At 38.1% G+C, this 12,180-nt stretch overlaps 1 protein-coding gene and 1 non-coding gene across 5 annotated transcripts in view; both read right to left on the reverse strand.

The window, feature by feature from the left end:
- The window catches only part of Ckap5 (cytoskeleton associated protein 5), a 92,860-nt gene that overhangs the window by 18,746 nt on the left and 61,934 nt on the right, over positions 1-12,180 (reverse strand). For 3 of the 4 annotated variants that reach the window (XM_085834647.1, XM_085834649.1, XM_085834648.1), the window contains exons 27-36: positions 11,844-11,932; positions 10,506-10,631; positions 7,094-7,243; positions 6,208-6,411; positions 5,886-6,021; positions 5,159-5,352; positions 2,529-2,701; positions 2,280-2,303; positions 1,125-1,298; positions 809-929 (exon numbers count right to left, since the gene is read on the reverse strand). In XM_085834647.1, the coding sequence (XP_085690773.1) occupies positions 809-929; positions 1,125-1,298; positions 2,280-2,303; positions 2,529-2,701; positions 5,159-5,352; positions 5,886-6,021; positions 6,208-6,411; positions 7,094-7,243; positions 10,506-10,631; positions 11,844-11,932 (1,391 nt within the window). The remainder of the gene's footprint in view (positions 1-808; positions 930-1,124; positions 1,299-2,279; positions 2,304-2,528; positions 2,702-5,158; positions 5,353-5,885; positions 6,022-6,207; positions 6,412-7,093; positions 7,244-10,505; positions 10,632-11,843; positions 11,933-12,180) is intronic. The other variant, XM_021156963.3, reaches the window with a different exon arrangement.
- On the reverse strand, positions 5,529-5,639 carry LOC115030532 (small nucleolar RNA SNORD67). The gene has a single exon (XR_003836115.1). It is a non-coding gene; the product is annotated as a small nucleolar RNA SNORD67 (small nucleolar RNA).

A 12,180-nucleotide genomic window follows, 5' to 3' on the forward strand; every position in this document is an offset into this window, starting at 1 on the left:
GGAGTACACATGATGGAATCAGGCAGTTCATTTTGCTTTGCTATATATTTGTAGCTCCCCTCTCTAAATGTAAGAAATAGGACTCCATTTTTGCAGTAATTGGCTTTTTTTTCTTTCTTTCTTTCTTTTTTTTTTTTTTTTTAAGTTAACCAGTCTCTATATGACCAATCTCCTATTTCTGCCTCCAGCCCTTCTCCATTTTGATGTCCCCATTCTTGTTTGGATGATTCCTCATTCTGAGCCACTCTGCATGCTACTCACTTTCCTTGGGGCCTTAACACTATGACAGGGTGCCCCCCCCCCCCCCAGACATCCTTTACTTGAGAACTGATGCATAACTACATGTCAATGTTCTTTTATGAACACTTTCCTTGTAATCCACTGGACTTTTATCTCCTGGCTCTGAGCTAACGTGGTTCTCCACTAACAATCATTGTCACCACAGCAAACACAAACCTAGCTCTTCCCTGTTTATATACACTTAAAGCTGAACTGTTAGGGAAGGAAGCAGAAACTGGTTATAAACAACTATCTTCTGGGGACTGAGCAAATGGCTCATACGTAAGAACACTGGCAGCTCTTCCGGACCTGGGTTTGATTCCTGGCACCCATTTGGTAGCTCACAATTGTCTGTAACTCTAGTTCCAGGGGATTTTATACAAATGGTAACTAAGTGGTCCCTGTGTCCTTTTTTAAAAAACCAGGATAATACTGGACACTGCCTGTGTGCTTCAATACATAATCCATTATTCTTACAAGTCTCTACAGAGATCAGTGAAGTCACTACTGTGGGAAGCATTCCCATTACCTGTGTCAGAGCTTGGATGCTTGTGTTGATGTCACCACTGGCTACTTGGGAGATAATGAAATTGATTGTGGATGCTGTATTACTGTGCATGTCATCAAAATGTGGAGAAACAGCCCGGATCCTAGACAACACATCAAAAGGAAAAATTCAATATGAATATGAGTGGGAATTATGTAATTCTTTACTAGATCCAGGTTTTAGTAAAGAGGTCACTATTAGGTAGTAATCAACTCTAGGAATTTTCAACAGCATACATACTTCCAGGTATATACTCTAATGATCACAAGCTGTTTGTATTTGAAAAAGCTGAACTTACTTAGGTTCAGGAATAAGGACGGGTTCAAAAATGTCATCAAGTTTGTGCTGGACAAGCTCTGGCATTTCACAGCGGACAGTACCATTATCATTTTCAATCTCATCTAAATCCAGCTGGAATTCTCGGCGAACCATTTGGGCTGCTTCAGGATGCCCACTCAGGCTTCGAGCTTGACTAAAGGAAGCAAAAAGAGGCTCCTGAACTAAGAGGGATTTCTTCACAAAGATAATATTAGCACTGCTAGCTGCCTCAAAGCTTCAAGACAGATGTTCAACTTCTGATTTCAGCCCCTCTGAAGGATTTAAATTGAGTGTAGGAAGTGCCTGAAGTAACAGCACTGGTTCAGGGTTATCCTAAGAGAGAGCAGGCAACTTTAATTTGTGCTTAGATTATTGGTTAAGTGTATTATCTCTGATATGCAAATGCCTTGTCCACAATCTTGAACTTCTAGTTCACTTGGAGCAGAAAATACTTATATAGGTTGAAAATCCATTACTATGAGCAGAAGTAGTAATAATGCTGTAGACTGGATATTCCATTCTCTCTCTCTCTGAAATTAACCAGTGTTTAAGTTCTGATCATAGGCATCTTATGTAGTTTTTCAGTACATTTTATACTTTGAAAGATAGTCATTACTTTTTGAAGAAGTCACTCTTGATAGAACCAGGCTAATATTATATAGTTATGCAAAATTTACAAATTCAAATTGATTAAAATTATACTTGAATCACACATAGCCCCAAACAGTGCTGTCTTGTTTGGAAGGCAGTATTTTGAGCCCATAGGCCAGTTCTGGAATGCATGCATCTCAGTAGCCTTATCTTAGGAACAGGAAACGGGTCTGGGAAGCAGAGACAGCTGAAACTCTAGGAATTCAAGGGTAGCCTGGTCTACATGGTCCAAGACAGCTAGGACTATGAGACCCTGTTTCAAAAAAACCCAAAATAATAACAACAAAAAACCAAGCCAAAAACAAAAACAGGAACGTGAGTACAAGTGAATATAAAGAAGGCTTTCATGGGAGGCCTGGTATTTATGGCCACCCTCTGCTGCCCTGTTGTAAAAGCTGATCATTCTCCAGAGGGGATGAAACCATGTCAGAAGTTAGAAAGATATAAGAGCCCTGCTAATGAGAAATTAGCAGGCAGTACTTACATCCTATATGTGCGATACATAATTCTGTCCACGGAAAAGCAGTGAAAGAAGGCACAAGACCATTTAGAAGTGGTTTTGAGACAAAGACAATGAAGAATGAAAGATTAAACATTTGGTCATAAGACATTAGCCTAGACATCTGTCATGCATGATAATGACAAAAACTCAAGATTATGTTACAGACAAGCTCTGAGCACACAAAGCTAAATCCACAGATATGCTAGCAGATAACTGTCTATATTCACATACTTAAGTTTGGAGGACATGTCCTCAGCTGGTCCCTTGCGTAGCATGTTGGCATTAGAGTTTATATTCTGTGTGCGCTGAGGTTTCTCTTCGGCCTGTTTCACAGGTGCAGCAGAGGGTCTCTTTGCTGACCGCTTTATCCTCTCCTCAAGCATGCTCATGTCCTTCTCAGAAAGCTGTAAAAATTCAAACTATTAGTACACCCATTTACTAAAATATAAATCCTACTTGGAGAATAATAATCCAGAATTATCCACTGCAAGCCTGGTATGGTGGTGCATTCTTTTAATCCCAGTATTGGGAGGCAAAGGCAGATAGGTTTCTCTGAGTTCAAGGACAGCTGGCCAACTAAACAGTCTGGACTACAAATTAAGTTCTAAGACAGCCAGGGCTGTTGTACAGAGAAACCCTACTGCAAAAAATTACCCATCCCAGCTTAAAAGAAGCCAGGCAGTGATAGCACATGCCCTTGATCCTGGTTCTTGGGAGGCAGAGGCAGAGGCAGGCGGATCTCTGAGTTCAAGGCTAGCATGGACTACAGAGTGAGTTCCAGGATAACCAGGGCTACAGACAAATTCAGACTTTTAGTAACAAAATAACACACACACACACACACACACACACACACACACTTTATTTTCACATAGAAAAAAAATAAGACACTATTATGATAGATCAAATTTACTTTAAAATTTCTAATATTAGGGGCTGGATAGATGGCTCTATATTAAAAAGTATGTGTTACTCTTGCAAAGGACTTAGGTTCAGTTACCAGCACCCACATGGTGCCCTAAAATCATGTAACCCCAGCTTTTGTTTATTTTTTTGTTATTCAAGACAGGGTTTCTCTGTAGTTTTGGCTGTCCTGGAAATCAGAGATTCCCCTTTTGCTCCAAGTGCTGGGATTAAAAGCATGTATGTCACCACTGCGCAATTTTTTTCTTTTAAGACACGGCTTCTCTGTGTAATAGCCCCGAGTGTCCTGGAACTCAAAGGTCTTTCTGCCTCTGCCTCCTGAGTATACCACGGGATCCAGCTATAACTTCAGTTCTAGAGGTTCCATGCCTAATTCTAGCCTCTGGAGACAAAAGGCACACTTGTGGGATACAAATACACTTATGTACATGCAGCCAAAACTCTCATTCACATAAAAAAATAAATATAATCCTAAAAACAAACAAAGCCAACCTATTACATTATTTCTAAAAAGTGCTTCTTTGCATTTATTTATCTGGTGTGTGTGTGTGCACACACACATGAATGTTGTATGTATGTGTTCACACAAGCACCACAACACTCATATAAAAGTTATAGGAGAACTTGTGGGAGTTGATTCTTTTTTTTTTTTTAACCATGTGGTTCCAGGGATGAAACTCAGGTATTCAGGCTTGGTTGTAAAACAACTTTATCCATTGAGTTATCTTGCTATCCTTCCTATCACTATATTATTAAGTCAACGACCATATATCTACACAGCTATAATCACAACAAAGAAAAGGATATAAAAGTAATAACTAATGCTAATAACTATAATCAAAAAGCTAAAAATAGAATCTGATGATTGTTCAGTTGGCAGTATGCTTGCCTAATATGTACAAAGCCTTGGTTTGACACAGCATCCATAAAACTGGACAGAGCTGCACATACTAGTAATTCTAGCACCCAGGATGTAGGGGTAGAATCGGAAATGTTCAAAGTCTTAGGCTAGGGATGGTGGCTCGCAACTTTAACCCTAGTACTAAGGAATTGAGGGTGGTCGAAGAGGAGGATTTCTGTGAGTTCTAGGCCAGCCTGGTCAAAATTGCTAGCTCAAGGACTACTATATAGAGAGACCCTGCCTCAAAATAAATAAATACACAACTGAAAGAATAAACAAACAAACAAAAAATAAAAGAAGTTCGAGACATTTGTTGGCTACATAGTTTGAGCCTAGTCTGACATATATCAAAATTAAATTTCTTTTTTTAAAAAAAGGAAGAAAAAGAAGAAAAGGTAAAAATTAATGAAGTTTCTTTGTTTTGTTGCTAAAAACAAATTGTGTCTATGAGCACAATTATTCACTTTCGTCATATGATAAAACAACTTCTATTTGTTTTATGTTCTTCTACACTGGTGATAGTATTTTATTAGATGATGGAAATACAATTATTTAAGTACAGTGCATTAAAATGGTGCTATTATAACTCTATCAGAGTAAAGAACTGAGGTCAAGGCAGAGTAATGTCTGGCTCAGAAAGAAGCAAGGAATTGCAAGAAGCAGAACTAGCCGGGCTGTGGTGGCGCACGCCTTTAATCCCAGCATTTGGGAGGCAGAAACTGGCGGATTTCTGAGTTCGAGGCCAGCCTGGTCTACAGAATGAGTTCCAGGACAGCCAGGGTTACACAGAGAAACCCTGTCTCGAAAAACCAAAAAAAAAAAAAAAAAAAAAAAAAAATTCTATTTAAACACAGTAAAGAGGTCCAACAACAATGAAAGCACCTGAAATACATACCTGGATCTAGAACATCTTGATGGTTAAGTTTAATAATCAACGAAACTCCAGTAGAGTGAGATGGCAGGAAACCCAACAACCAAGAAATCTTGGAATTCTTTTTCAACACACTGACAAGGCGTACAGAGAAGTATCACTTACATTTCCGATCAGTTTGAACACCTGATCTCCATGCACGTTGTACACTGTTACAATGGTGTTGAGGGCAGCATTCCGTACAGCATTGTCTCGGTCTCCTATGTGAATAGCTATCTCCTTTAAGGCTTTTCCTGGGGTTGGCTGACAAACATTCATACCATAGGACTCAATTAAGCAACCTAGCTCTTCCAGGCACTCTATTGGGGAAGAAAGAATAATGAAACTCAAAAAAATATGGTATAGAAGCTTCTACAACTTTTCTTTGGCACACAGGAAGTGACAAATCTTATTCTGGGTCTTTTTAGATTTTTCTGTCATTTACACTGTCATATATGAGACAATGGTGTTATAAGTGTCCATGACAAGGTATGCCTGTGAGTCAGATGGCCCCTGTGCACTTGATTTTGTCACCAGGGTAGTACTGAGTGGTGCCTGTATCACCTGATACTATGGCTCCACCAGTGTGCAACTCATCACTCTCACAGTTTGAAGGAGAAAATTGGAATCAACTACACAGACACTGAAGAAATTTCATTGCTCATTTATAAATGACTTGTTGAGACTCACTTATGCAAAGACTTGCACCTTAACTTCAATTTTGGGGGCAAGGGGGTGGGTTGAGACATACAGCTCAGTGTAGAGAACTTGCCTGGCACATATGGGACTCTGAGCTCAGCTCTTAGCAACTCTAGAAAGATAGATAGACACATATATAGATGCTTTGCTATACCTGCTCTCTGCTTAGAGTTTTTGGACTTGGTTCCTTCCATAATGAAGGGGAACATTTTGCTGGCTGGGTAGACAAGGCACATCCGGTTCAGGATAGCACGGACATCTTTACGAATGACATCCTTTGGTTCTCCAACCTGGTCAAAAAAGAATGACAGAGACCTTTTCTGAGTGCAATGGTTATTTCACGAATTACTGTATCTTGAAAGGATCTTGAGAATGAATGAAAGGAGATGCCATCATGCCATAAATGAGAGAATAAAAGTGTAAGAACCAAGGTTAGCTCAGAACTCAAGTGGTCACCCAGGATGAGAACCCATTACCTTGAGGATGAGATAGGGGATAAAGGACGATGCTTCATTCTCAGTAAGATGATACTCTTCCTCACTCAGCAGGGTGAAAAGCAATTTTAAATATTCCAGTGCTTTCATTAGAACGCTTGTATTGGTGTCGAAAAACCGGAGGGTAAGCCATTTTAAGATAAGATCTAAGCAACTGATGACACCATCTTTTTCACTTTCCAAGTGCTTAAAATAAAAGAAAAACCCATAGGTAAGACTGTATATAACTTTTTTTTTTTTAAGATTTATTTATATTTATTATATATAAGTACACTGTAGCTGTCTTCACACACACCAGAAGAGAGCATCAGATCTCATTACAGATGGTTGTGAGCCACCATGTGGATGCTGGGATTTGAACTCAGAACCTCTGGAAGAGCAGTCAGTGCTCTTAACCGTTGAGCCATCTCTCCAGCCCTGTATATAACTTTTTAAAAAAGATTTATTTATTTATTATATGTAAGTACACTGTAGCTGTCCTTGGACACTCCAGAAGAGGGCGCCAGATCTCATTATGGATAGTTGTGAGCCACCATGTGGTTGCTGAGATTTGAACTCAGGATCTTCGGAAGAGCAGTCAGTGCTCTTAACCACTGAGCCATCTCTCCAGCCCCATTATAAATTTAAATTTCTACTAGGCATATATATTTCTTAAGTTGTAATGGTGCTCAAAGAAAATGTAAGATTTTTAAACCCTTCACCAGGATCTCCAAAATACACCATCATTTTATTCTATCAAGTGAAACAGCTTTACAGAGGACACGGTGTATTCTATTTCTTCTTCAAAGTATTCAAAGGTGTGACCAACTCTCTGCATTCCCTATTTTCATAATTCCTGAGACAGATATTTATCTATTTGAAGACTTACATCAACCATGACAGCTAGGGCTTTATTGTGATGTTGAAAGTCTGAGTGAAACATTTCATCTTGTAACCATTTAGCCACACAGGTAGACATCTGAGTCTTCAGCTGTTCAATGTACTCATCCCGTGGGGTAGTAAAATTCCACTTTAGCACCTGAGGGGCGAAAACAGAAAGAAAGGCACTGAATGCAGGCAGTTAAACTGAAGCAAAGGTGAGAGTCACTTGGTGCAGGTGAAAGACCCAACTTAATGTGTTATCTTTGTGCTCCTGGTTTTGTTTTGTTTTGTTTTGTGACAGGTTTACGCTATTTAGTACTCACTGGCCTGAATATGGAGAGCAGACTGGCCTTGAATTCACAGTAATCTTCCTGTCTTAGCCTGCTTAGTTCTTTTTTTGTTTTAAGTTCTCTTTTCTTTTACTCTTCATTTTTGTGTATGGGTGTTTTGACTGCACATATATGTTTGTGTATTAAATTCATGCCTGGTGTCTATGAAGGCTAGAAAAAGGAACTGGATTCCTTGAAGCTGGAGTTACAGCCACAGCTGTGAGCCACCATGTAGATGCTAGGAATCCAATCCTAGTGCTCTGTATGAACGGCCAGTGCTTTTAATTGCTGAGCAACCTTCCTAGCTCCTTGTTGCTATACTTTTTGAGACATTATATTGCTCTATAGGATAGGGTGGACTCAAAGTCGAGCTCCTGCTAGTTAAGTGTCCCAGTTGCTGGGGCTATAAGCATGAAGCATCCTGCTTAGCTCTAAGTACTTTTTAGTTAAATAAGATTCATTAGTAATTAATTGTGAATACAAAATATAGCTCAAGGTGTTACACTTCTGAAATCCTGTAAGAAAACAATTTTGGGCAAATATTAATATAAAAAAAGTTGATGCCCATTAATTTATTATTTTAATTCTAGCACCATGGAAGCCGTCAGGGCAATATAGTAAAATGTGTCACTAAAAAGAATAAAACCAAAAAAGATCATATAAATGCTATAATTGTGTGACATGGTAAACACTGTTGGCATAATAAACGTACTAAATGAAAAACATAATACCATTCTAGGAATTTAGAAGATATAATTACTTATGTGCATAAAGACCTATATTTAAATGTACTTTTAAAAAGCCTGATTTGATTTTTTAAAATCTATATGTATCTGTGTGTGTGTGTGTGTGTGTGTGTGTGTGTAGGTATCCATGGACCTAGAATTACATGAGTTTGTGATCCACGTGACATGTTGCTGGAAATCAAATTTAGGTCCTGTGCAAGAGCAGTATGTGCTCTTAATCTACTAAGCTATCTCTTCAGACTGTGAAAGATGTTTGTGACAGCACAATTTGTTTTTTTTTGTTGTTTTTGTTTTTTTTTTTTCGAGACAAGAGTTTCTCTGTATAGCCCTGGCTGTCCTGAAACTCACTTTGTAGACCAGGCTGGCCTCGAACTCAGAAATCCGCCTGCCTCTGCCTCCCAAGTGCTGGGATTAAAGGCGTGTGCCACCACAGCACAATTTGTGATTCTATGACTGTAATACTGTGATTTGATTAGAAGTAATCAAAATATGTATATGTAATGTGCAAGTGTGTATTTGCAAACACATGCATATCCCCACTAATAAATAAGTAATTTATTTTGTTTTTCAGACAGGGTCTATGTAGACCTGGTGGTCTAGGAACTGACTATGTAGACTAGGCTGGCATAGAACTGAAAGATCTGTTTGATGGGATTAAAAGAGGGAGTGAATAAGATCAAAATACACTGCATGAAACAAATTTTAAGAAAACTGTTTAGGACCACCAAGATGACTCAGTGATACTTACCTTCAGTTCAATTACTGGGACTCATATGATGAAAAGAAAGAACTGACTCCTACAAGTTACATAGCAGTGCATACCTTTAATATCAGCACTCAGAAGGCAGAGGCAGGTAGATCTCTGTGAGTTCAAGGCCAACCTGATCTACATAGTGAGTTGCAGAATAAGCCAGAGCTACACAGAAAGACCCTGTCTCAAACAAACAAAGTGATTTTTTTTTTAAAGATTTATTTATTTATTATATGTACACTGTAGCTGTCTTCAGACACTCCAGAAGAGGGCGCCAGATCTTGTTATGGATGGTTGTGAGCCACCATGTGGTTGCTGGGATTTGAACTCTGGACCTTCGGAAGAGCAGTCGGGTGCTCTTACCCACTGAGCCATCTCACCAGCCCCCAAAGTGATTTTTTAAAAAAAATTTCTGCCGTGGTGGCTGGGTGTGGTGGTAGAAGACAGATAAATAGATGTAGCCTGATATACTTAGGTAGTCACAGGCCAACTAGGGCTATATAAGAAGAATCTCATCTCAAAATCAAAAATACCGTGCTCAGGATGAAACCCAGGCCAAAGTACATACTTGCCAAATGCTCTGGATACCCCAAAGCAACTATATTAGCTACATATATGGTTGTATTTTGTTTATTATAAGGATTAAAATAATAGCCCACTAATATGTCCAGCTGATGATAACCATTGAATACTATGTTTAAAAAATAGTAAAGGACTGTTAAATCATCCTCCTATTTAGAAGACATGTAAGAATTACTTTTCCTTGCCCAACATGGCAGTACACCCCTGTAATCTCAGCACTCAGGAGGCAGAGGCAGGAGGATCTCCTAGCCAGGGCTATAGAGACCTTGGAATGAGAAAAGGAAAAGAAAGAAAGAAACAAACAAACAAACACCATCACAAACTAGAACAACTACAACAAAAAAATAATTACACTTCTTTTAAAATAATCCCAGAGAAAGAATAAGATAATTTATAAATGAAGAGACTTAATTATCAGCTACAACTTAAGTTTCAAACTAACCATTTTTTCTTTTTTTTTTTTTAAAGATTTATTTTATTTATTATATGTAAGTACACTGTAGCTGTCTTCAGATACCAGAAGAGGGAGTCAGGTCTTGTTACAGATGGTTTTGAGCCACCATGTGGTTGCTGGGATTTGAACTCAGGACCTCCGGAAGAGCAGTCAGTGCTCTTAACCACTGAGCCATGTCTCCAGCCCCCACATTTTTTCTTTTGAGAAAGGGTCTTGCTAAATAACTTTAAGATTGTCTTAAAATGTAGAATTTTGCTGTTTCATATTCTTCAGGGTTGGGATTACAGACATGTGCTAACAAAGACCATATTGAAGAAACAAAAAACAAACAAATAAAAAAGTACCAACAACATATTAACACCTTTTTAACATTTTTTTTAAAGACAGCATCTCACTATATTTTCTTGAATGGACTGCTATGTAGACCAGGCTGGCCTCAAACTCAAGAGACCTGCATTCAAACTAATAGACATCTGCCTGCCTCGGCTGGACTTATGCCAGTACTCCTAGTCTGAAAAACAAGCAAAAACTCCCAAAGATTCTCATTACTTCCTTACCTTTAATCCTTTCTCATCTCTCATCCTTTGCTCCTTTCCATTTGGAACAACAATAAAAATAGGCCCAGATTTGTCGTCATCTTCCTTTAAGGTGGTTTTGCTTGGCACTTTTTTCCCTTGTACACTCTACAACCAGAGTTAACAGAATATTGATTAGTTAGGCCACTTCTGATAAATATATGCTGCTGCTTAGCAAAAGAACATTAATCAGAGAAATCATTGTTAAGAAACTTTCTATGAAGACCAGATTCAATGTGACCACCTTAGCCTCTTTTGACTTTTGATTACAAATGTGTACTATAAATGTTTTAAAATTATATTCCATGACTTTTTATTAGTCACTGAGCAAGAAAGGCACACACACACACACACACACACACACACACACACGAGTTGGTATTAACTCCAAGTAGTCTAAGTCACAGACAGTTTTTATTTCTTCCTTGGGAAAAAAAAAATGTGTTTGTTTTTTTTTCCAAGATAGGCATTCTTTGTGTAGCCTGGCTGTCAGGAACTAGCTCTGTAGACCAGATTGGCCTCCAACTCAAGAGATCTGCCTGCCTCTGCCTTCTGAGTGCTGAGATTAAAGGTGTGCACCACCACTTCCAAGCTTTTCAATACTATTTATATATTTCATATCAATGCCATCTGAATAAATAGCACTCATACAGTTCATATCACTTAGTTAAAAGCTCTATTTTTTCTATGTATCTTTATTATATCTCTACCATAGTGTAAATAAGGTATTAAATGTTTCTAAAGAGAGTTGCTATAAACATTTTAAATACTTAGTTTTAAAAATAATGGCTAAAATATTTTTATCAGATGGAAAAAGAATGTAGAGTAGTACATATGCTTAAGGTGAAATTTGAATCTTATTATCTTGTTGATTTTCCCAGAACTGACGGTGCAAATGCTTTTTTTCCTTTATTTTTGAGACAGGATCTCACCATGTAAGACCAGGCTAGCCTCAAACTTGCAAAGATCTGTCTACCTCTGCATACCCAGTGCTAGGATTAAATGTGTTTGCCACCATGTTAGACTCCTTTTCTTTTCATGAGGGAAAATACTCAAGATCTCCACGACAGCATCTTGTGGAAACAGAATGACTATTTTGGGATCTGAAGACAAGTTTTGTGTCTCAGCACATCTTGTGTAGGAAAAAAAAAAAAAAAGAAACCAATCAAACAAATTAAAGCCACAGAAAGCTGGATGAATACTTAAATTGATATTATCAGAAGCAGTGATATTCTCTCATATCTATGGCCTTCTCTAACTGAGTGACTCAGTGTAGATAATTAAGACAAAAGAACTACATAAATATGAGTATTAACACACCTTTGCTTTGGAAGAAACGCCTGGAGCTTTAGCCTTTTTCAGATCAGGCTTAGCTTCTATGGTACTGGAAACAGAATCTTCAACAGGTGCTTTGAGGGAGGGAAAAAGCATACACTATGTTAAATTAATATTATTTATCCTAGATACATTAAACATATAATGATGATAAAAAAAAAAAAAAAACTTCTGTAGTCTTAAATTTTTCAATATATAAGGAATTTAAAGACTTTTCCCCTAGTTTTATTTTCTCTTTAATGTCTGGGTAGAGTGGCACATGCTTACTGTTCTACACTTAGGTAGAGCCAGGAAGCGTGCTACAAATTGGAAGATATGATCT

This window comes from Mus caroli, unplaced genomic scaffold (genome assembly GCF_978045245.1).
Source record: "Mus caroli unplaced genomic scaffold, Mus_caroli_1 scaffold_2, whole genome shotgun sequence".
Lineage (NCBI taxonomy): Eukaryota > Metazoa > Chordata > Mammalia > Rodentia > Muridae > Mus > Mus caroli.